This window comes from Athene noctua, chromosome 2 (genome assembly GCF_965140245.1).
Source record: "Athene noctua chromosome 2, bAthNoc1.hap1.1, whole genome shotgun sequence".
In the NCBI taxonomy this organism is placed as follows: domain Eukaryota; kingdom Metazoa; phylum Chordata; class Aves; order Strigiformes; family Strigidae; genus Athene; species Athene noctua.
In genome coordinates, this window is record NC_134038.1 from 108,512,939 (window position 1) to 108,538,436 (window position 25,498).

Here is a 25,498-nt window from a genome sequence, read left to right on the forward strand (position 1 = left end):
AAAAATATTTTTGGAAAACATTATTTTATTAAAGTAAACCCACCTTGTTAATTTTCTCCTTGCTGTTCACAATAAAATATTTTTGAGATTAGGAGGAACCTGGAACAAGACCTATATATATGTGTGTGTATTACATTATATATATATATATATGATGAAATGCAGCTAAACCAGTGGTAGAATGTTAATGCATTTTTTTCCTATATGTAAAATTTCTTGAGGGATTGAGATAACTTTGGGGTAGCTTAAGTATACTATTGATAAAAGGCTTTTTCAATGTTTGGCCTTTTTTGTAGCACCCCATGGTGGCATCGAGGGGCTGATGTGTTATGGCACTCCTGCAATTCCTCAGAGTACAAGCTTAACACTGTAGAGTACAAGACATACTTCCTAAGTCAGGAACCATCTTTGCGAACTTGCTTCTGAACTGCTTTCCTGTCATGTACTTCTGTTTTAAAAATAGAGTATTTGGCATTTCCAAAACCAGATCAGAGTTGTTCCTTGCTTTTTTTGTCCTTTGTGTGCTGTCCTGGTGCACAGAGCACAGCAGGCTGGCCAGGACCTAATGGTGCTACTCCAGACTCATTGCAGTTAGGGTGGCTGCAATCTGCAGAACAGGGAAGAAAAGACCTTAAGGATAAGGGTGCTGAAAAGGGGAAATGAAGGTTTTAGTGACAAAGCAGGGGTTCTTGATGCAACAGATATGTTTCCAATGGAGGCAGATTTTCTAGGGAGCTCAGTACTTCTGTGAAGGCTGTGCACATCTATGTCGTTGAAAATATTAGATGATAAGGCACTATTTTGGATGCTGATGTGCAATCCTTCAGTGTCCATTTATATCATTTTGCTGTCTTCCAGCAGGTGTCACTCTGAGCCACTATATACAACCCGGGAAAAAGGACAAAGGGGTTGCTGTAGGTTAGCCTTCAATATGTAGATATTACTGAACCAATTCCATCTGGTTTACTTCAGCATTGTTAAGTTCCTTTAGCATGTTAATACATGATAGCCTGGCACTGTCTTTTAATGTATGTTCACTTGACAGATTTATGGCCCCCAAAAAAAGTTGATGAGAAAAATAAATATTGTTGATAGTTTATAACTGCAGGGTGGTGACTAATGTGTATTGGACAGATGTCAAGATGTACTGCTGTAGACAGCTTTGAACTTAATAGCTTTCATTTGCAAGCAGGATTATATAATATAATTCTAAAAAAAACCCCCACACTAAACAACTAAAATCCTGGTTGGGGAATGGGGAGTTTTACTGTGTATAGATGGGCTGCAAGACTGGATGAAAGAAAGCTAAGAAGCATCCTAAAGTTATTCTCAAAACCTAAAAAGAGTGTGAGGGGAAAAAATCCCACCCTTACAGTATGTTTCTTCCTGCACTGTCATCTTTTATATTAGATACCTGTGCTTGTTTAGTTAAATGACTTGAAATCTGCTCATAATCACAGCATCCATAAACCGAGGCGTTTCAAGAAATCTTTCAGACCTTTAAGGCTTATGAAAATGATGCCTACAGAGTTGAAGAAATTAGTACAAGATATAAACCCCTGTTGCTATAATACATTTCAGTTCCACTATAGATTATATGAAAAATAGTACAAGAGTGTTTTTTGCTGTTTGCCAGAATTCAAGATCATCTTAAAGGTAGTTTTTGGCTTCTTCACAGTAAGTGCCTTACTAAAGCTTGTTAGGTTAGCTGAAGACAATATCCCTATTAGCTCTGATTTAATACTAATTTTTTTCATAGTCTGGAGAGAAGAAATACTAACCATTCTAAGCAGCCAAAATGCTTTCATTTTTGTAGCTGCTCTTGAAGTTAGTACACAATGTCTCTCCCCTGCAGCAGAGAAAGCAAGTGCCAAAATATTACCTAATGATAATGAGGAAGTAACCACTTTGGCATATGAAATATTTTTTCCTGTGCATGAGGGGAAGTAAATGCTATAAATTTTCCTGGACAATTCTGTATTTAATGTCAAGTGCAGAAGCTACTGTTAATTAGTGGAGGGAAATATTAGTCTACAGACAGGAATGAGGGGCTTTTTACTGAGCTGGTATGTACTGAAGTTTCAGGATCAAGCGTATTTGCATTCACATTGATTAAGCGGTTGACTAAAAGTGTAGTGAGGCATATGTCCCAAGGGGATAGCAGTCCATCTATTACTATGAGTTTCATTGTACTGTTTAATGATTCTCTGTGTCTTTGTGTGGCAGTCGTAGCCTGGGTTAACCTAGTGCCTCTTTATGTTCTACACATGGAGAGGTTTATGGCAGAGCAGTCCTAGTTGCACAGTCCACGCTGTAATTTTCATCAGACTGTGACTTCTAAAACACCTCTTCAAAGGTATAAGGAGCTGAGGGGAGAGGAGGGAGAAAGTGTTCTTTCTATCTCTTTAACACTACAGTGCTAGTCTTTCCAAATTTGAGGGGAAAGGAAGGAAAGGGTAGAAGGCTGTGTAATAGGCTAAAGAAAGGAGTTGTGATGTAGGATAGCAAGAGGCACGTGCTAACATCCTCTAATGTTTTTCAGGTCAGAGGATACGATTTCAAGGCAGACATCTGGAGCTTTGGGATCACTGCTATTGAGCTGGCTACAGGGGCAGCTCCTTACCATAAATACCCGCCAATGAAGGTGAGCAGGTCTACAGATACTTGTGCAAGATAAAGGATCAGTGTGTTCTGTGGGTGTTTCCAAGAATTTGGTCAGCATACTTTGTTGAAGAGTTTGTCCTCTCAACATGCTCCTGTGGATCACGATGTTCTTGGATTTATCTGAAGTCACCTTTTAAAAATACGCCACTTAATCAGCGTTGTCTGAAACTGCACAGTTCTTATTTAGATCCTGAGTCTCGTCAGAGTCATCATTCTTAAGGAAGGTGCTGTGCGTTTTAATCCTGAAGCTTCTGAAGGCAGCAGATGTATTTAGGGCTTTAAATAATAATTCAGAACATGTTATCTGGCATCCAGTGACACTGGGATGGCGAGCCATTCTTTCTCCCACACTGATAATCCTTCTTGTTACCTCTCAGAAATCCTGTTACCAGTGATCCAAAAGAATGTCTTTGTTTAACATCAACACAGTCCTGTCAATCACCGAACCAGTGGGAAGTACCACATCAGAATGAAATGATGTGATATCAGCAACATTAATATTTTATTGATTTTGAGGTGGAGGAAGTGTTCTTGTTTAAACACTGACACTTCAAAAATCTTATTTAAATGTCTTGAACTTTAGATCACCTTATAGTTTGGCTAACTTTATTTCCTGATTATTGAACCGGAGCTACTTCCAATGTGCTACTCTTTCAGGGAGTCTACATCATAAAGTTAACAGAATTGACCCTCTCCGTTGAGAACTACTGAGTTTTGAGATTATTTTCCTTAGCTCCTTTGTGAGATCTGATGGGCCTCTGTTTCAGTCATGAAAATTTGAGCCCCTTTGGCCTACCGTCTTGAAGGCCGCTTTGCTTCTACTGCTGGGATGCGTTCTCCCTCAGATCAAACAGGAGGGGGTGGAGAGCCCTTTCAGTAACCCCGTATCTTATGCTTAGACTAATCACCTGGCATACGGGGCCTGTGGGTGCTAAGTCTCTCAATTTTAGGCATACCATGGGGCAAGCTTTCCTTTTAACTGCTAGAGTGCTGTGCAAGGTGGCTGTCACCTCTTTAGGACCTGGGTGCATCCCCACCCACCCCACAGTTACAGTAGCATTTGGGAATGCAGTAGGTCTGAACTCATTAGAACAGGCACATTCATGTATTGCTTTAAACGCTAGGACTTTGCACTGGTTTAACTCTGTAGAACAGAATTAATTTTAAGATTTGTGTAATCTCTGTGCAGGAGGTGGTGAGTAGCTGAGTGGTTTAGAAATGTCATACCAGTGCTTGTGACAGAGCAGTGAGGAGTTCAGGGAAATGTTTCTGCTTTAGCTGTTGCTGTTTTCATTGATACTTCCTTCTGTGCTGTGATTATTGGTAGCATTTTGGTGTAGCTTCTGCAAGCTGTACTTCTTTTTATTGTGGTTGAATACATGGCTTGTAGTTTTGCATACAAACATTGCATATTTAGTATCATGTGTTGTCATATAGTAGATAGAATGGAGTCTCCCAATTCTATTAGGTATGGATTCCATTTGTGCAACCTGCAAGAGTACTTCTGTGTTTTATTTATTGAGTGTAATTGTATTTTACTGCAGATTAATTTTGTTACACAGCATAATGACCCATGCATTAAGTGATCCTCCAAGGAAAGGGGGAATAAAAGCAGGGAATTCTGTCAGGGACTGTATAATTTCAGCTAGATTGATGGGTTCTTGCTGCCCTAAGCAGTGTAGTTGTTGAAAGCTATTTAAATGTGCTATGTGCTGCTTCCTTTTCTAAAAATAGATATTCATCTGTATGTAGGTGACAAGTGAAAATGGAAATGAGTAATTTTCTTCCTTTCCTTCAGAATATCCGAGTGATGTGAAGGAAATAATCAGTCTGGCTTGTTGGGTGCTTGTGTGAGAAATGTCTTCACCTGCTGTTGCATTGGTACATGGAAGTGAACCCTTGTATTTTCTCATGTTGCCCTTCTGCTTTTACATTACTTTGATTTCTAACTGAGAAGCACCTGCCAGGAGATCTAAACAGAGCCTTTGAATCAAATGCATTGCACAACTATTCATCTCAAATGAGGAAGGCTGGTAGAAGTTCTGCTATACTTACACCTTTAATCACACCAAACAGGGCTGAAAGCACATCCCAACCTTGTGTTTGGCCTGCAGATTGCACTGTGGGCCAGGAGTTGTGATGGAAAATGGTAGCATAAATTGTTGGGTATAAATCAGCCTGGCTTCCCAAGAAAAGGAGGTGGAGGTAACTCTCTCTAGATCCTTTTGTATGAGTCTCGAACCCCTCATGTGACAGTCAGAATTTAAAAATAATCGTTTCTATGAAGTTAGTGGATGTGGGAAGCAGAGGGAAGAGGAGAGGCTCTGTGATTACCTTGAGGAAAAGACAGGTGAGTGTTTGCTGTCTCATGAATGTGAGGAGACAGTCTAAATTGTAAGAAACTTCACTCTGAGCCCAGGCTACCCTAAGAGAGCCATTGTAATGAAACAGTCCTCGTTGACTCAGATGCTTGATGAAAATGCTTGTCTAAAGTAGTGTTTCCAAAATCTGTCTTTAACAAAGGCCAAGAAAAATCTCATTGCCAATAGACATAATTCTTTCAGGTTTTAATGCTGACACTACAAAATGATCCCCCATCTTTGGAAACTGGTGTGCAAGATAAGGAGATGCTGAAGAAGTATGGGAAATCCTTTAGGAAGATGATTTCATCGTGCCTACAAAAAGACCCTGAAAAAAGGTAAGAACAGGTAATGCCAAAATAGATTTAGAAAAATACCTAAACAAAACCACAAAACTCATTGCATTCCACATTTTTTAAAGCTGGTACACTCTCTGCTCTCCAAACTTTCAGCCACAATGAACATAGCAATCTTGCTGTGTGACAGCAAATTCTCTTGGCTTTCCTAATTTTTAAGGATATATGTCTGGCATCGTGCCTGGCTGGGGCCCACATCTTCCATTTGGGTTAATGAGAGGGCATCCCAGTCCACTGTGTGGGTAGTGCCATTCTCCCCCTTGCCACCTCCAGCAGGTGACTGCAGTTCATGTTTTGTTCTCAGTCAAAACTGCTCTGTGTTCATAGATCAGTAATTACATATTAGGCAATGCATGTTTATTTGTGAAGCTTCATAAATAAACTTTTTAAAATTTGCCTGTGCAAAGAAGGCTTTTAGTGTAGTTTTGACTTGCTTAATTATAAGTAATATTTGGTTTGAGGGGAAAAATTAGGAAAAACACTGGCGAATTTTACCAACATGTTTTCATCAATACAGATTACTTAAGTGACCTGATGACACTTTCAGTCTTCCTTGTAACAGTAGCTTGACTACTCAGAGATGTTAGAAATATTACCAAGGGAGTGGTGCATATATTGGGGTTCCCAGGGTAGCACTGTATGATTATGTTACTGCATCATTCAAAGCTGCACGAGGGTCTGGTTGCCTACGACACTTTTTATAACTCATAACCTGTCACATAGGATGGTTCAGATGTATTTCTGTGGAGAACAGTCATAGCACTTGCCAGTCTGTGATGCTGTTTAAAGTAGTGTGGATCCTGCATTAAAAGCAGTGTTCCTTGAAATGCAAAGGTAAAGAAACAAGCATTCCCACAGATCAATTTTTATACCTCTTAGTTTTCCTTTTTTCCTCAGTAAGCTAACTAATTCTGGAAAGGAAAAAGTCCCTTTATAAAATAATAATAATGAAGACATGTTTTAGTTCCCTCTTGTGACAGATCCAGGAGCAAAGGCTTCTCATGCATTGTGAGATGGGATCTCTCTCTTCTAACAAGCTTGAAGTGCTTAATGAATCTGGTAGAGCGCTTGATAAATGCTGATAGCAAGGGTCTTTTCCCAGCATGATGGTTTTTTTCTCGCTTTTAAAGCATATCTTATCCCTGCAGGTTAGAATGTGTGCTGATCAGAATTAAACATAATCACTTTGAATTATGGCATGCCCCTTCTTTCTTCTCAAGCACCACTAACAGCCACTGTCATCATCCTGACGATGGGAGCAGGTCTGCCCATAAAGAGCAACTAGCAGAATCAGATACTTATGCATATTGTATGGGTTTTCAATGAGCATAATTTAGTGCAATTGCTTTTTAATTATTTTGGGGTGTCCCTTGCTATAAGGTGGATGATTTTTGTTAGCGTAGTCTGAGGTGTAGTAAACCCTGTGGTGAATGCCTAATTAAGTCACTAATTAAACTCTGTTACTATTTAAGAACAGTTTGCAGTGTGGGAAATGCTGTAAGCTGTTACTTTCTCATGTAGGCCTGAGCCTTTAGAAAACTACTTCTAAACTGACTAAGTAGCGTCTCTTACTTTCGAGTATTTATCCTAAAATCTAACTTAAGGGGGAAAGTAGTTTGTACTTGTTCCTTTTCTATTAGACAAAGGATGATCATCCCACCTGTGTTTAATAGAACTAATTAGACACATATAATCAAGTATCTCTGAAATAACTCTGTTACTTGCACATGACGAGTACTGCACTCCTGCTGTAGGTGATCTTTCATTTCACTTTTGAGCAAATTGTTTCTGTGATCCTATCGGACTGGCATGAAGAGACTCAAGCTCAGCATTGAAATGGGAGCAATTCTCCCCCACATCCCCAATTTATTCACTGCTTTTGAACAGAATAGGCTTTGATCAGAATACACTGAGTGTTTAAAAGTCTACTGGTGTAAAATTTACTTGGAATACATTGACTGATTTTTAGGGGAATTGTGCAGGAGAAGCCGATGCCCTTATGAGATGCCGCGTTACAACAAACTGCAACAGCCTGGAAGACCGTTGTGTTGAAAGGAAGCATTTGTAATTGTCTTTTCTACATCTGTTTTTATTGACAGACCAACAGCAGCAGAACTCTTAAGGCACAAATTTTTCACGAAAGCGAAGGTAAGGAAACACTTCCTAAACTGATCTGTGTAGTGGCTGTGGAGAGGACTGTTCAGAAGTATGATAGGTATGGTGACAGCATTATTGGCATGAAAGTGGGCTGTTTCACTTAGGGCCAGCATTGCTGAGTGAGTTGAATGGGTCATTGTGAATGAACAGAATGAAGCCCCTCTTTTGTACCTCCTTGTATATGCTGCTATTAAGAGAAATTATCTAGAAATTCTTGAGCATTTAAATGTCTTTCAGTGGCTTTTGGGGTTTTCTCTTCTCTTGTAATGGTGCCATTTTGGCTGCCTGTCCAACTATAAAAGTCTCTGTGGCAGTACATATAACTTATATTTTAGTAAGCTCTATAATCAGTGTATGCAAAGCAGTGAATGAGGCCTACTGTGTGGAGGGGTACATAAACCTATTTCACCCTGTGTTGCTTTAGGGAAGGTGAAGATCCCATGATACAAAATAGTAGGAAACTCCCATTTCTAACCTTGAAGTGAACTGCCAGTGAGCATTTATGTAATTACTGCCTGGAGATTAGTACATATGCAGTGTGCAAGGTCTTATTAAGGAAGAGAGACAGAAATAATACAAGGGAGAATTTATATTTCCATGGGAATGAGGAAATGTTTTCTGTTTGTTTACTTTTACTGTGGCACGTTAGTGATTAAAATACATGGGATTTATAGCAGAACACAGATTAAACTGTCAAAAAGATATTTTGATACCTGGGATAGCACAGCAGCATCATCAATTAATCAAAGTAATTTTCAGCTCCCAGATTAAGATGCTTAAATGATAGTGGTCACATCTAAGTATCTGTACAGGAGCTGGATGTTCTATTAAAGCTGACAGAAATTTAACAAATGCAACCAAGGAAGTCTAGAGAGTGATCCAGTTTATGAAATGTAGGAGTTTGCTTTAGGGCAAGTTTAATTGATGTCTGGGCTCTTGACAGTATTAACTAGGTTTTCATTGTTCATGATGGGATATTAGGCAACTGAATAGTCTGCATTTTTATACTGGATACTCATTTGATGTCCAAAGTGACAAGATGGTTTACACATTGCTGACCTTTCTCCATTTGGTTATTCGAGTTCTGATTCGTGTTATACTTCATTGTGTGTAAAATCTCCTTCGTGCTTTCATTAAGCTGCTGCAGAGTAACATATTAGCATATGTGGTGATAGAAAATTAACATTATTGTAAATGAGGTGATACTTAAACCGGCATTTGAAGTGAAAATGTATGCTGGTTAACACTCAGTGTTAAATTACTTTCATACATCAGCCACTGCCAAACTGGCAGCTGTAACTTGAGGACAGAAGGGTCCAACTTCTATATGTCTATATTGAACCATAAATTTAAATACAGTCTATGTTATGTAAAAATACCTTTTGAGAATGCTGAGAGCCCCTTCTCAGGAAGTGACAGTGTGTGTCTTGAGGCTCTCCATCCTGTGTACAAAAAAACATCACAGGGGAGTTCTGGGAGCACTTCATGGGCAGAGACAGCAGGGCTATCTAGCCTCACTCGGCTGGTGTGAAATACACCCGCAGATCCCAGTGCTAATGTCAGGATGCTTGCCTGGCCTGCTTCTCCTGCAGCCAGCAGTTTGGCTCCGCAGGCTGGAAAATTGTATGTTCAGGAGCCCACGTGTTAGCCAGTCCAGAGTATCTTGATTGAAGAGGAAACTGAATACAGTAAAGCATCACAGCAATCTCCCAATATTTAATCTGTTGTGATCACTGCATTTACTTCCTCTCTAAACATCGTATGTGCTGTACATTTTTTCAGCCACTTTAAATTCTACTGCCCCAATTCCTTGATATTGTTACTCCAGCATAAAGGAATTCCTGCATCCCAGCTTGTCTGAAATCTGAGGTTTGCCTTTGGCAATTGGACAAGCATAAATTTAGGGGTAAGATAAAGCAAAGGGAGTGGTGTAGTATCTGTGAGTGGAAGAATGTCCAGTGTTTCAGCAGGGTATCAGGCGCTGCAATATAAGTAGTACATTCCCCAGTAAATCAGACAGAATAGCATACAGTTCCTCGATTGTTAATTCCATATCAGTTTGCATAGGGAAAGTGCCACTGCTAACTGAAAAGCTATTTAGGCTGAAATGTCATATACTGTAATCCAAAAGAAAAAAGTGGTTAATATCTTTGGGGGAAATGGGGGTGACACATATAAAACACTTTCTGCTAGAAATAGCTTAACAGTTTCTTTATCAGAGACACAGAAGGAATTAAAGGGTATTTTCAGCAATCCAAATGTTTGGTATTTTTTTTTCTTTTGCAGAATAAAGAATTTTTGCAAGAGAAGATGTTGCAGAGAGCACCAACAATCACTGAAAGATCCAAGAAGGTACTGAAGACCTCCCAGGCCCTTGCTGTTACAGTCATACCAGTGTTTTATGCTTGTGTTCATTTTGAATGATGATTGCTGTAGTACAGCATTTTCTAGATAGAGATAGACATTTCAGTAAAACACTCAAGCACCCTGACAGGTGATGGAACCTGAAGATGCTCTTGTGGTGTTTCTCCTAAAAAAAGATCAGCTGTAGAAACTGCTTTACATATCAGTTCTCTGTCTTTGTGCTGAGCAGGTCCGGAGAGTCCCAGGTTCCAGTGGACGTCTTCATAAGACTGAAGATGGTGGCTGGGAATGGAGTGATGATGAACTAGACGAAGAAAGTGAGGAAGGCAGAGCAGCAATTTCACAGCTCAGGGTGGGTCCTCAAACTCCAATAGCTCTACTGTCTCTGTTTTGTTTTCTAACTGTGGTATGTCTAAATATCCCTGGGAAGCATGTTGCCTTGTTTTAAGTGTGATACACAGTAAATTATAATCCCTTCCCTTGAGTCTGCAGCTGAACCAGAGAAAGCAGACTGAAGGTTGAAGAAATTGTATTGATCTCTTCTGTCATCATTCTGGGGCACAGCTAACCTCATTAAGGAATGTTGAGCATAATTGGGAACACGAATTCAGATGATCTGCTCCCAGCTCAGCATACGCATTCACTTGAGCTAGGATATTCTCTTTGTTTTTAAGGATGCTGACTGAAATACTTTCTTCTGGAAGTGTCAGGAGACATTTTGTCCTACTGCCCCCTCCAGGATGGAGTTGAAATCAGTAGGGCCTGTGCTTATGTCTGATAACTGAAACACACAGGGCCTGGTTCTGTCCCCTCAGTTACACTGAAATCCATTAGTCCTAGTAGAAAATGTTACAGCATCCCTGAAGTCACAAGGAGTGATTGGTCTAGCACTTAACACAATACTTTCCTTTCTCCCAACACGTACACAGAAAACCCCAAACCCAGAGTAACCTCTAGAAATGCAGAGGAGTAATGCATAATGATCAACTAAAAGATTACAATAAATTTACAGACTGTCTTCCCCCAGTAGTCGGCAGTGCCAGTTTTGACTGTAACGGCTTGCCTGTTTGCTTCTCACAACAGCACGTAGCTTGAAGCAGAATAGGCGTTTTAATAGTTCTGTGATTGAACTAGTGAGACAGTGAAGGATTTTTAGAGGAAGTTTTTCAATATGAAAGAAAAAAAGCGTTATTGGGTTGAAGCATTTATTCCTTTACAACTTCAACTTTTCTCCTTTCTCTTTGATTGGTCTTCTATGGTGTTCTATATAGACACTTAGATATTAAATGCAAGATTTTGCACCTTTTTAGCATCCTTTGAAATGCTTGGGTTTTCAAAGATCACTATTGATACAGTAGTTCCATACTTTGTGGCAACAACTATTGTGACTTTTTAAAGAGCTTACTATATGCAGCTTCGTATTACATGGTCAAGGAGGATCTCTTGTACCAGGTGGCCACTACTGAAATTCTTGATGCTTTATGAGCTGCATTTTCCAAATTCCTTTTGTAGGTTAAAATATAATCAAATTTTAGGAGGCAGTACTTTAAAAGACCCTAACTCTATTTCAGAGATGACTTAGAAGTTGTTCTATCTTGTCTCTAAGCTCAGCGTGCTATGACTTAACACTGTTGACTGTGTTTTGAACAGTACTTACTTGTTCCATTCCTCTTATGCAGAAAAGAGCAGATTGACACACATGTTTACAAGCTCCTTTTCAAGCCAGTTTTTATTTTTTTTTTCTTGTAGCTTTGGCATATTTCCTTGTACTGCTGTCTGTTCTGATCGCTCTAATTGGGGCTTTGCTTGGCCTTTGCTTCTAGGTCTCCTGTTGAAGAAACCTTTAGAATGGGTGTTGGAGCACTTGGTCTTAATTCAGTTACCTAAATGTAGATGTATATTGCCATTTTGGAGGTACCCTATGCAGATATAACACAGAACTTTGAGACCTGTACCTTTCTGGGAGTCAGGAAGGGCACCATGGCATCTTAGACCTCATTACATGTCTGTCTAGGTACTTGAATCCTGCCCTGAGTGTCTTTCCTCTACACCTCTTTTGAGTCATTTTCTTCTGCCTGAAGATGAAAGGATAGGAATGCCTGTGAATCTCTTGCATTTGATCCCTTTTCAAGCAGTCTTAAGACTTGTATCCAAACTGCCAGAGTTTGGCACAGATGAAGTGATGGTGTTAAGGTCTACTGTTTATCCTGTGGTTTTGGCCATATTTCTCACATAGGGTATAAATTCCACCTGTCTGTAATCAACTCTGCATTTTCAACTAAGTTATAGGATACAGTAACTTGGGTTTACTAGATGTCACCTTTTATTTCTGCCCATTGCTGTGGTGGTGTAGATGATTTTTAAAGGTCCTTTCCAACCTAAACCATTCTGTAATTCTCTGATTCCATCTGTACATGCATTTTATTGCTGTCAGTCTTAAAGTAAAAGGATGCCTTGCAGATTGACTTCATTTGCTAAAATATTTAAGTATTAACCTGCATAAAAGCATCTACGTAAATGAAAAGGGGTGGGGGGGGGGTTGCTTGTCTCCACTTTACAGAAAAAATAGAGTAAATTTGATATGTACAAATGTGTATTGTACAAGTCTCTTGTTAAGACTGCACCTGAAATAGACAAATGTTTATAATAGAGCCAGAAATATCTGCTCAATTAATTTAATAAGGTGACTTGCTGACTCAGTGTTACCTTTTGGCTATAAAGAGTTACTGAACTTCTTTCCTCTCTGTATTTAAACCCTTGAATTCAAATTAAAGCAGTTGTGCTATGTAGGGTCTTAAATCGTACGCCTTCCATTAATAATTCTGTGCGGTGGCATGCCGTGTGGCGACATCTCACTGGTTACTCACATCATCTCTGATTACACAAGCAAAAATAAGTTAGAATATATTTCAATACATCCTCAAAATCATCCTATGTGTACCTTAATTAAGTAAATGTCTTTTAATGTTTGTCCTGTTTCCATTTGTTCATGTCTTTCCTTAGTTTACTTCTGTTTATCGCTTTTTGGGTTAGTTGTTAGCTGGGGGGCAGGGCCAGTGTTTCCATACTTGTCTATACAGTGTCTAGCACACTGTGATCTTTAAGACAAGCTTCTTCTGAGTTATTCCTTGAGGCATATGAGTATTCTTGGATATGAGCTTTGTCCCTGAAAACAGTGCTGCAGCTGTGACCAGCAGATGTGGAGCATGGCTGTTTATCTTTGGGAACAATGCCACGTTCTTCATCTTGCCCGGTAACTGTCAAGTGAAGGCTCAGCATATTGAGATGGATTTCAGGCTTTACCTTTCCAGCTGCATGACCTTCTTCCTGGCACTGTCAACGCAGAGTCATTATGAAGGAACTGCTCCTTCTTCTCCTGTCCAGAGGGCTTTTTGCAACTTGGCTGTTCTGAGAATAAGGGCTTTTACTTTCTGTCATGAGGCCTCTAGGTCATAGATTAGAAGCTGCTCTGATCTGCATTGGTTAAGTTAGTGGCATTGGATCGTGCATAAACTGTCTCAAGTTAAGATAATGGCATGATGAGACTTATGTTCTTCTGTCAAACTTGTGCTGTCTTAATCACAACCTGTCTTTTAGACCATTGTATGGAGAAGGAACATCTATTTTATTAGTCCTAGTATGGACCAAGCCATCCTATCAGTCTGGTAACTGGACCTTTTAGAAGTCAAAGCTGCAGGCTCTCTTAGTTAGAGGGCTTTCTGGGAGTACTTGGCAGTTCCTTCCTGCTCATGTGAAATAGCTAATGAATGTTATCTTTGTTTTACGGATAAGCAAGGGCTGGTTGCATTGCTTTGACTGCACTTTCCCCTCCATTCCACTGATCTCTCTGTTTCACTGCTGGACTTGTGTACAGCTGTCAGTTTTCTGCATTCTGTCATGGAGAGCAGAGCGTAATGCAGAGTCCAAGGGCAAGGAGAGCAGGCGAGAGATTTCTTTCTATAAAGCAGCACAAATAAGGCTGATTTCCCCTCCCTGCTCCTCCATTTTATATGGTTTAAGCAAGCTTGTTTGCAAACTGGTTCCCTAAGTATATGAAGGGGATTTGTTTCCCAGCAGAATTCTGCAAGGCTGATTGTGTGGCTTATCTTTTCTGCAAGACTTGGGTATCTTAAAATGGATTTTGCCATCTTGGTGCACAAGTAACTTGGTATAATCTGAGTCATCTTCAATACTACTGGATTTTGCTGATGTTTAACAATGATAGCAGTTTAGGGTGTTGTATGCCACTGTGTAAATATCAACTGCAAGTTCTAAAACATGGCTGTATGTTTCTGGGTGGTATGCTGTGATTAGGTTGTCAACAAACTGTTGTGTCCCTTTTATTATGTGTCTTAATGCATATATGTAATTTGAAAGCAATTATGTAATTTCATATGTTCATTATGGTTCTGACAAGTCCTTCTAGTCAAGAAGTTTCACTTTTGACTGGGCAATGACAGCTTTTTCTCTGTTTTTCAGTCTCCCAGAGTGAAAGAACCTGTACAGAATTCTGATGTAAGTTCTAATTGCAAATGGCTTTCCAAAATGATGACTCCTAGTTATTGCTGTTGTTTCAAGGAACATGTTTTTATTAGCCTTTGAAAACAATATTATGTGAAGTAGAAGCTACTGTCTAGCTGGGCTCTGCTTAAAAGCCTCCCTGTAAAAGGAATCATTGGCTGTGTAATGCCAAGAGGTCTTCCAGAGGTAAGTTTTGGTGTGTATCTTTTCAACTTTACTTGCTCCAGCAAAAGTCTGTATATTGTAAGATAATGAATTGGTCACAAGAATAATCTAAGCAGAAGAATGGTGTTCCAATTTCCTCTTTAAAAAAAAACCAAAACAACAAAACACAACTCTAAAATGTCTGGTTTACACAGTCTAATCCACTGGTTTGGAACCTATGCCCAGAACTGTGAAATAAATCTGGAGTAGTATCTGATAGCAAGCAAAACTTCATTTGCAATTTATAATCTGCCTTCAGTTCTGTCCTGTGTTTCTTACATTAGGAATATTAGTATATCTTATCTTTCAGTGATAGAGACTGCTTATCTTCTAGAGTCTGTGCTATGTCTTTCTCTTTTCCTTACCTGTGTGGAAAGATAAACAGAGCTGTCTCCTAGAAACTTGTCTTAGGTTAGACTGTCCTGTTCTTTCTTCATATGTTTGCAAGGATTGATTATAAAGGGATATCTTAAGAAAGACTACAGTTCTGGCACAGTAATTTGACATAAACTCTAAATTCAAAGGAAAATCTGAAAACCAGAATCCCTTTGGGATGAATTTATCCATCCTTTAATAAATATTGGGATTTGGAGGTCTGCTGCCCAGGTTTTCAGTATTCAGTGTGATTTATATTTCCTACAAGTTAGTGGAGTAAGTTGAACGGCACACTGAAGAAGTGGCATCAAGCTTACAGTTCTTTGTCTACCGTGACAAAATCAGTTTCTCTGTTCTGAATAATGCAAGAGGTAAAAAAGGTTAAGCTTTCATTTAGCTCTTTTCCCCCACCCTCAAATTAATTCCCTATGATTTTTTTTTTCTTTTGCAAGGGACTAACTTTAGTAAGTCCAATCCTAAACAGTTTGTCTTGTGTTTTGAAGAATTTAAGCTTTGAATTCACTTTCAATTGAATACCCAGATTGCTCTGACTGACATTTGTTTTACTAATGAATAAATTGTCAATAGTTATCTTAATGCTTTACCAGACCATGTTCCCTGAAAGGAACTACAAGTCAAAGCAGCATTGCTCTGCTGTGACTGCATGGCTACTTGAAAATATAAGTAAGACTCAGGTTCCGAGAAGGGGAGAAGCTAAAGGATAGGGTACTCTTGTCCAAGTTAGGATGTCATCTGTGTTCATCCAGCCTTGCTAACTGCAGAGTGTAATTTTTGTCCAACATCCACAGTCATGCTGCTGTCTCGGGTTTTTATCTTTCTCTACTGGTAAGTAAAACTTACAAATGCCAGGGCAGAAGAGGGTCCCTGGGGGTAAGGATGCATTAAACCCCTTGAACACCAGCTTGGGATCAGTGTTAGTGTTCTGGAGGCCTGGGAATGCCCATGGCATTGAATTTCTCTAAGTGATTAATGTGGCAAACAAGTAATTTTTGGAAAGCTGGTGCTTGACTCAGAAGTCTTAAGTTCCTTTTCTCATTAAAATGACCTTTTTTGCTTGCAGCTATTCCCATCAGCTGAGCCTCCAGGTCCTTCACTCAATGCTCCAGCACAGGCACCTACTCAACTACCTCATGCTGCAGGGCAAGTACCTGCACAACCTCAAACTGCTGTACCTCCACCTAGTCAGGCTCCTCCAGCAGCCCCAGCAGCAGCACAGGTAAGATCACAAGCCCTTCATACCAGCTTTCAGCTTTGCACTTAGCTGTTCTATTCCAGACATCCTAAGATGATCTGAATCTGTGAAAGTTGCTTGTCTACAGTTGATTTAGTGCTGCTGCTTATGCAGAAGTGACAGCTGGCCTCGTGGCTTGCAAAAGGAATACAGTCAGTGTGGGTGCAGCAGTTTTTCATTCTTATTTTGTGGGTGATCAGTGGCTTTTTATGCTGTTTAGGGAGTGGACTCTGGCTTGAGGCAAGGTTAGAGGCAAGAAAAAAAGGAGAGTCTCATTTCAGTGTCAGTTGCTTGTTCCTGGTATTTAAGGCGCAGCACAAACAGTCTCTGGTTGTGTGTCTGGGCATCATTAGCAGCTATGGGATAAGAGGGGAGAGAAAAGTGAGAGGAAGAAACTAGAATGTGCAAGTTCTCCAGACTTCAGAAGAGAGACAGGAGGCTTAGGTTAAAACTGCACTTGTAGCTGTCAAAAATTGAGAAGAAACTCCATCTTTGTAAAGCTCTGAACCTTGTGGTGCTTTGAAACACTTCCATTGCAAGCAGAGAGGAGAGAATGGACCTTTGAGGGGCAGTAGAGAGAATGTGAAAGCTTGACAAGTTTGTGTCTAATTCTTAGCTACATCACCCCAAAGTGTAGGATATAGGTCAGATAGGCAGGCATAGCAAAGTCAGGAAAGAGCTCTGACTTGTGTTAAAGAGAGAAAAATGGCCAACCCAAATAATCACCAAGACATTTGGAACATGTCTTGTGGTTTGCTGGAGTAAAGCACTGCAGAATTTGCCAGACTTCTGAATGATAGCACCTCTTTTATAAAAGACACTAATGTTCGTGTTTGTTGGTGGGGAGAGACTGTCACTGTTGGAGGGGACCATGCTACCATCACCCTTTGGCAGACTCAAGGGGACGAAACTTGGCAGTGTTGGTCAGAAAAATAACTCCTAGACTTACTCCTTCCTAGAAATGTTTCATTATTTTTAAGAACGTAGAAAGATATGTATATAGCTTCACTGCAGTCAGCTCATGTTTCTGTTTACAAAACTGTTAAAGACAGTGCATTAGTCATTAAACGAAAATAGTGGAGTTAGGGTCTGACATATTCTTGGCTACATTAAAAGTAGCTTTAATACTTAAATCAACCCTCTTCAAATCTCTTGAAAAAGGGCCAGTGTTTAATCCCTGAATTTTATGCAGCAGTTGAAACAGCAGCAGCGGTGAAGGCCAGGACTCTCAGTTTGGTAAAATGAAGTAGCAGTGTTGGTCTCAGTGGAAGTGTTTTGATTTGCACTAGCAGAGTATCTTGCTTCCTGCAACTAGTGCCCAATAGCTTATTTGTTGGTAGCTTGTCCTAAGGTGAACTTCATACCTTTGTGTTAGTGCGTTCTTCTTTATAGTTCTTTGTGTCAGTGTGTTATTCTTTATAGCTCTCCTCTGGTTCTTGTAGTTCATTGGTTACTGTTTTGCAGACCTCTGGGCTTCTCTGTGAACTCTTGTTTGTTTTCACTGACCTGGTAAAGCTTTCAGCTTCAACAGAAACAAGATAGTGATCAGAAGCTCTGAGCTGCATTGCTGGCAGGAGAACACCAACAGATGGAGTAAAATACTAATCTTAAAGGGTGGGGTTTTTTTCTCTTGAAAAAGCAGGTGGTCTAGATGAGAACAGTTTGTCAGGACTTCTAGGCTTAAATTATCAGCCTAGTGTTGTGTCTGTCTTGTTACTCCAGGTTTAAAATCCCTGTCTCAGCCTGTGCAGTACAGAAGACTTGTGCAGTGAAAGAGTTGACTGACCCTTCTGTTTCGTTTGGGGTTTTTTGGTGGAGATTGGTTAACAGTTAGCCCTTTACTGGAAGTATCCAAGTGCTATAAAAATGGACACCTCCTGGATCTTTCCTACTGGAAATCTGCTGCTTACGAATATAAAATGCTTTGATTACAGGTTCCAATAATTACTCAGAAGTAATTTAGAAGTGAAAACAGACAGCTATGAAATTACAGCTAGATGCTCTGAAATACTTTGATTTCACAAAAAAGTAACTGAGAGTATATGCTAATCTGCCAGTTAAATTATTTCCTAGGTACTCTTCATAATTGTATCAGGTTTGTAAATCACATATTAGGAGCAGGGATTAAAACACAGGAGATCTTGAAGCGGCCATGAATGCCCCAAACCCTTAAGTTTTGATGAAGAGCAAGCAGTCTTTTTACATTTAGCACTTCTTCTGAAGTCCTCTGCTATTTTGAAATTTCTCAAAGTTGTGTAGCTTTTACTCTTTTCAAAACAATTGCAGAGAGAACCTTTTAGGTTACTATTTAAGCATAAAGTTCTTCTGTTTCATTAGTCTATTGCCTTTTACACTGTACTGTCATGATTCCAATGATGAGTTAAACTTTTATTTGTGTTGATAGTTGATCAAGGTTATCTCTAGTTTTAAAACCAGAGAAAGGAAGTGTTAATCTGCTTTAAGATGATGTAATCCTATTGCAGGCCCCACCTGCCCCTGCAACAGCTCCGGTACAGGAAGATACGAAAGTCCCCATCAGCCTTGTACTAAGGTTAAGGTAAGGACACGAAACCAACCTGTTCTTCAAAGTGAGCCTTTGTAGAGAGAGAGATACTGGAAGACTTCTCTAGTGCATCTTGCCATCTACCTCTTAATTGAAAGGATGGTCATTATGTGTTCTTTATCAGCTTGAATTTCATCCATTCTTCTGAAACCACGGGCCAGAAAAGCAGTTCATCTCATCCACTACTTCAGTTTGGCAAAATCTGTCGTTGAAAGAGGTTTTGATATTTGTATAAATATTCCTAAACTCTCAGCAGGTGGGAAGGAAGGAATTAGCTGGGTTCTCTAAAGGGCGTCAGGGATCCAGAGGTTCTGGCCTTGTGCTAGACCATCTGACTATTCAGGCACAACTTCAGATTTCAACCAGTTCTGAGAGTGAAGAGTTTTTATCCAATTCAAGGTGTGGATTCTGGTCTGTGTCCCTAGAAATAGGCAGAAAAAGGATTGTAAACACATTCTACTGTCATTACATGTACTGATGTTTCTCCTTTAAGGAACCTGCCTCTCATCTCTGTAGGCATCTTCATTCTTGATAGGCACTAAACTGGGACTTCTGAGTATCACCTCCCCATCAGTCCTGGACAGTTGCATAATGTGTGTGCATCTGACAGATGTGAGTTGATGAGACAGTGGCACAAGGTGGCCTTATATCAGAGAGGTGGCACTTGCTTATCCCGGTTTTCAGCCCACTCAGGCTGTCAGGTTGAGAGTCCTGCTTCCAGATGCACACCCAAGTGATTAGTTTTCCCTTTGAGTGGGAAGGGTGCAATGACTTCATTTCTCTCCACAGACTAATTATTCAATTACAGCACTTTCTTTTGGGCACCTATCAGTGCAATGAAATGGTCTCTTCTACATAAAATTCTCTTCTTTCCGCAGGAATTCAAAAAAAGAGCTCAATGATATTCGATTTGAATTTACCCCAGGGAGAGGTGAGCTGGTGGGAAATTCCAGTGCGTGAATGTGGTTTTGGTGAAGGATAAGTTTTGTGTTTGGTGTTGTCCAGTTGTGCGTATGGAAACCCTGTATGAGTGTGTGTGTCCACAGTGCCTTCTGAAAGGGCTTACCTTACAGTTGGGCTTGGAGAACTGCTGTGGAGAAGGCCTTTTTGTAAAACTGTTTATGAATACTACCAAAGTGCAGCCCTTCGATAAATTCCAGCTCTGAGTTTGACAGCAGAGCACAGAGCTGTCTTACTGCACCTGGTGTATACCCTAATATCTGCCTTGTGTAAACAATGCTTTTGCTGTTTGCTTTGAACAAGCTCCTTTAAGTTCGTCTGTGATGTCTTTATCAGTTGTACAATTTCTGTAATGTGGTGACTGGCTCTTGGGTTTCTCCCCAACAGATACTGCTGATGGTGTGTCTCAAGAACTCATTTCAGCAGGTCTTGTTGATGGCAGAGATCTAGTAATAGGTAATTATGTATTACGTTTCTTGCTCTAACCATTTCAGTCATCTTTTGCATGTTTAAAGTGACCTGATTAGTGGTACTAGGAGAGTTTGCTGTGGCCTTGGTTCTCTACACCAGTGGCTCTACAAAACTGCTGTTAATTCTGGTGACAGCTCTGTGCCAGTACATTTAGGCAACCCTCAGTCCACAAGAATTTGATCTAGTTGAAAACATGAAGCAGAAGTTCCTTGTAATGCAAAATGAAAGCTAATCAATGCGTTAGCTAAATCATTATCTGACATATATGCATTGCCAAATTGCTGCACAAGCCTGTATTGCTCACAGGTCCTGCGCAAGAGAGATCTGGGTCTGGAATCAGACAGGCTTTTTTGTTTTAAATAGGCCTAGGGAAGGAAGTGTAAATTGCACATCCAGTAAGGCAGCAGCACATGTTATATGGGGATGAACGGCTAAGGGAACAGCTTACCTCTAGCAACAGTGCTAAATAAATGTGTCCTTCTGTGCAGCAGGTGAGACTTAAAACTGTCAGAGCTGCCTATGTATTTTGACTACAGTAAACCAAACTGTTCCTTGTACACAAGCTGCAACATCTGGAAAGTCTGCTAGTAAAAAATTAACTGGATTTTCAGGTGCGATTGGACAGTTTATTACTATTAATCCCACCACATCCAGGGAAAAACAACTACCTCTGAAAAAGAAACATAGTAACAAATGATAGCATTTCCACAGTTTAAAGCTTTAGATTTAAGTGGATTGAGTCTCACTGAGACCTAAACTTGTTTGTTATTTTAAAAAGTGAAGTTTTCTGAGTAATAGAGGGGCCTAATGAGTTTGGGATGTTTTTCTCTAGCCTGTCCTAATATTTGCGCATTTTCTTTGTGTGTGATTTCAGTTGCAGCTAATTTGCAGAAAATTGTGGAGGAGCCCCAAGCAAACAGATCCGTCACTTTCAAACTGGTATTTATTCCTGTTCCCTAATTGAACAAGTTGTCACTTGCAAAGGGAGGGCGTTGCATATAGATGCCTATGGTGTCTACTGTAGGTGTCTGATGTATGCACTCTAAATCCTCCCCTCTTTCCTAAAGCTTCCTACTGGTTGCTTAACTGTAGGCAATGCAGGCTTCCTGCTTGTGTCCTCTAAGCAGCACCTGGGTTAAATAAGTGTGAGATGTTGTGGTAATACAGACATTCCCTTATCCTGGCTAACAAGCATATCTGAATGTTACAAAAGGGTGCGGAGTTTTTTTTCCATACACTTTCCCAGAAAGGGCAGAAATACTTCAGGGCAGGTAAGTGGGCTAAGAAATGCCACAGACTCCTTTCTTGGAGGAGTAAAATGGGGAGACTCCAGATACGTTATCTCTGAGGAAGAAATAAAGGCCAGGGCAGGGGAGAGCGAGGTGCAAAAGAAAGTCAAAACTAGAGAAGATAGGCTAGGAGAGGAGAAAGAATAGCAGATGAATCCTTCAGAGGTGGTGAAATTCAGAGGTAGTTATAGTGGCAAAGCAAAGGTGTAAACCAGTTTGTTGGCAGTGAAGCAGTAAGTGCTGCTATTTTTGACTCTTTCTGGAAGGAGTTTTCACTTGTTTTGCCCCAGTTAGTGCAGTTAGCCCTAGTCAGAGCAGACACTGGCAGAACTTCAGTTCCAGCCCTTCCTAGCTTTGGAAAAACACACACACACACACACACACAAAAAAAAAGCACTCAGTTTTAACTTTGAGTAGTATGAGCTGCTGAATAGAGTGCAAAGCTGTCCTGTGAGTGCTACCTCCCCAGACTGCATCTGATACACCTTGTGATTTGTAGCATGGTGTGTAATGGAGGGCAGAGCATGTGTGTTGCTATTTGGATCTCTCTTCCTTTGTATTTCAGGCGTCTGGTGTTGAAGGCTCAGATATTCCTGATGATGGCAAACTTATAGGATTTGCACAGCTCAGCATCAGCTAAACAATGGTCCCAGGAGATGTTTTCCAACCAAGAACCCACATGTGCATATTCGTAATGCTTCTGTTAGCCTAAAAAAAAACCACTACTGCCAAAGAATTGAACTACAGCCCCCTTCCTAGAAGCTTTAACATTTTTCCTTAATAGGATCACAAACCTTCCTGAAATTACCGATGGCGTTTACACCTTTTGTAAACAACTCTCATGTTTTTGTATCTGTCATCTCAAACATGCAGATCCAACATGTCATTGCCTGCATGTTCATTTTATTATTGCCTTACTTTAAAGAAAAATACTACTGAGTACGAAGCAGGGGGTTCCACTGCTCTGATGATCTTGCCTAAATGTTTGCTTACATGTGGTTTTTTTTTCACTTGCTATTTTTGCACAAGTTTTAATACAGAACGGATCTTTTTGTGTTTTTACCTGCTTCTCCTTCTATCTGAAACACCAATGTACATGATGTTTGGGTCACCTGGAGTGCTGAGAAACCTGCTTCTCTTTGGCTGTGTTTTTTTAAAACTGCTGGTTTGAATGCTTGCACCTGAGAAAGCAAGCCAAGTCTTAACCGACGGGAGGGAGAGCTGCCTTCCCTTGTGTTTGTGTTTTTGAGAAGTTCCTTGACTTTGAGGTGTTAGAAGTCAGCTTCCCTTTGTAAACTGCCTTAATTTTTTTTTTACAGTTTTGGTTCTCTCCACATGAGTGCCAGGCATGGCATGAGGGCTGAACCTTTTAATTTACATTAAGCAGTCCTTCCTCAATACATCTTTCATTCTGCATCTTAGATGTAGTCTGTTCTTGAAGCAGACCAATGAGGCATTGCTGTCTGGAAACTGGTCTTTTAGATCGACACAATATTTGTGGTCAGGGAGAGAGATGATCTGTGTCACTCTGCATTTGGAAAAGATGCACTTCAAACTGTTCCTGAATCCCAGTCAGTTATGCCTGGCTGCGTGAGTCCTCCCGACGTGTTTCCCAGTCCTTTGCAAACTGGTACCCGTGGAACCATCCCTGTTGTGTTTTACAGCAATAAAGAATCGCCAGTAGGGTGGTAGTACTGGGCAAGCGAGCGCTGGGCTGTGTCCCTCCTGCACTAATCGCTTGGGCCATCAGCTTTCTCATCGGTCCAAGCCTCAACGTTTGACCAGGATGTCACTGAAACCCTGTCACACATGTATTTAGCTTTTATTTCCATGTGGTGTTGAATTTGACTTTCTACATGAATAATATAAATTATACTCTGAGTTTGATAAGAGACACTTGTAATGCAATATGTGAATAATAAATGGTGTTGGTTTTTTTTTTCCTACTGTTTCACAGTTGGCCTTTGTAACTGCTATTGGCTCTGGAGTGTTTTCTACACAGAAATTGTAAGCCTGTAATTTAACACACAGATGGGGACGTGTTTGGTTTCCATCAGCCACAAACAATGCAGAAACAGAGCGGAATGACTGGGTTCAATTAGGACTTTTTTTTTTTCCAAGTCATCAGATGAACAATCTGTATTTATATATTGTTCTTTATGAGCGGCTGTGGAAGCTTCCTGAATTGTGCATGTTCTTTTTATACCGCCCTTGTTGCTTTTAGCCTCTAGGTGGATATTGGGTATGTCCCCGTGGGCTGTTAGCAGCCCCATGACTGATGAGTGTGAAGGGATGGGAGGGGAGGAAGAGGATTTGTGGACAAGAGCATCCCAGGGTGCTGAGCAGATGCTGTCAAGAGCCCAGGAAGCGGGTGCCTGATACCAGGGAGTTGGTGGTGGCTGGGTTTGGCCAAGTGTGTGCGTGCACGTGGGTGTGGCACCTCTGGCACTTTCTCCTGTTGTCTGACACAAAGCACTCCCTACGGCTGTCCCCATCTAGCTTCTTGGCTTGGGAAGAGCAGGCTGGCATCGCAATTTTCATGTCACCCTGTGGTTGCTATGGATGTATTGGATACCCTTAGGATACAGAGACAAGGTAGTCTTGGTACAGTATTATTTTTCCCTTTTGCCCTGCATGCCACAGGGACCTCCTTGTTCATTTGTGTACTGGTGCTGAGAAAGGTAGGACTCAAACTGTTCAAATGGAACAATGCAGCATCTATTTATTAAGTTATTCTCCACCTCCCCCAAGCCAGGACTTAAAGAGTTTGAGCTCACACTAACCCAAGGCTCCTTAGTTCTTTAATGGAGAAAATAAGTAAAGAAGAAACTGATGTTTTTTGTTCTGTAGAGCTCCAGATGTTTTGGGTAGGGATCCAAAATATTTACTTGGTCTATTACAGTTCTAGAGAACTGTCTTTTCTGATGTTGTTCCAGTAAGTGCCAATGCTGTTCATAATTGTTTTCCAGTGTCATTAAGAATTTGGGTTTTGTGCAAATTTCTGATCTGAACCTGGAAGCAGGTGGTAATTTTAAGTTCCTACTTTTAAGGACAATGCTCTGTTCATGAAAATGGATCCTCTTCACAACTTTGGTGTATTGTAGATTATAATGAAAGATGTAAAATATTCAGGCTTTTTTTCCTTTTTTGGACTTTGTATTTTACTGCATGTCTCTAATTTTTAATCAATAAAGAACAAATTGTTCATTGCCATGTGTTTATGTTTATGGTTTGTCTCATTGGCTTGGATGGTGTGTCTTGGGGAAGGAGTTTGTCCCAGTGGTTTCTGCAACCCCTGGGGTACTTCTCCTTGGGGTCGATGGGAGGTCTGAGAGCCCCTGGGAAGACTCAGTAGGGAGGGGGTGGGGATGCTCTGCAGGAGTCGTGTGCACAAATGGAGCCAGGATGGCGATCAGCACTGTACCCTGATGGCTTGTCTCCAGTTGAAAGGTTTGCTCCAAGCTCTGCGTGCCCTGTGCAGCTGGGGATGAGGACCCCCGGCCAGGAACACCTCAGGGTGACAGGCTGGTATTAATGTGGGATGGCTTATACTCTGAGAATAACATTTGGAACGTGAACTGCATTCCCTCCTCTACACCTCCACAATACTTGTTCTTTCTGAATTTGAAGCTTCAGGGCAAATTTAATCCAGAAGGTGCCTCTGAGATCTCTGAGTAGTGGAGCTAGGACTTCCAAGAAAATGCACTGATGGTGAGAGGTAGAGCTCAGGCCTGGCCCCAGCTCTTGTCATCATGACATCTCTTGGCTCTAGCTGTTCCGTTCCCCTCCATAAGCATCAATAAACCCTGCTGCAGCACATTCCTGTGCCAGGGGTCATGATTTGGGCTGTAGGAGCAAGGAGGTGCTTGAAGTGAAAGGTCTTGTCCAAGTGTGCAGGTGCAGGGCTGTTGGCAGACTGTCAGTAGATCTCTTGCCATGGGCTTGGAAATGCTTCTGTGACC

At 40.7% G+C, this 25,498-nt stretch overlaps 1 protein-coding gene across 3 annotated transcripts in view; it reads left to right on the forward strand.

The window, feature by feature from the left end:
• The window catches only part of OXSR1 (oxidative stress responsive kinase 1), a 93,865-nt gene extending 69,112 nt beyond the window's left edge, over nucleotides 1-24,753 (forward strand). The window contains exons 7-20 of one of the 3 annotated variants that reach the window (XM_074899860.1): nucleotides 2,543-2,644; nucleotides 5,229-5,362; nucleotides 7,480-7,528; nucleotides 9,824-9,889; nucleotides 10,131-10,253; nucleotides 14,381-14,416; nucleotides 16,083-16,238; nucleotides 16,407-16,411; nucleotides 16,622-16,634; nucleotides 18,770-18,810; nucleotides 19,695-19,747; nucleotides 20,164-20,232; nucleotides 21,122-21,186; nucleotides 22,102-24,753. In XM_074899860.1, the coding sequence (XP_074755961.1) occupies nucleotides 2,543-2,644; nucleotides 5,229-5,362; nucleotides 7,480-7,528; nucleotides 9,824-9,889; nucleotides 10,131-10,253; nucleotides 14,381-14,416; nucleotides 16,083-16,238; nucleotides 16,407-16,411; nucleotides 16,622-16,634; nucleotides 18,770-18,810; nucleotides 19,695-19,747; nucleotides 20,164-20,232; nucleotides 21,122-21,186; nucleotides 22,102-22,176 (987 nt within the window). In that variant the 3' untranslated portion in view covers nucleotides 22,177-24,753. Of the gene's footprint in view, nucleotides 1-2,542; nucleotides 2,645-5,228; nucleotides 5,363-7,479; nucleotides 7,529-9,823; nucleotides 9,890-10,130; nucleotides 10,254-14,380; nucleotides 14,417-16,082; nucleotides 16,239-16,406; nucleotides 16,412-16,621; nucleotides 16,635-17,675; nucleotides 17,703-18,736; nucleotides 18,811-19,694; nucleotides 19,748-20,163; nucleotides 20,233-21,121; nucleotides 21,187-22,101 lie in introns of all 3 variants that reach the window. The other 2 variants (XM_074899859.1, XM_074899858.1) reach the window with 2 other exon arrangements.
• Nucleotides 24,754-25,498: the final 745 nt, after the last annotated feature.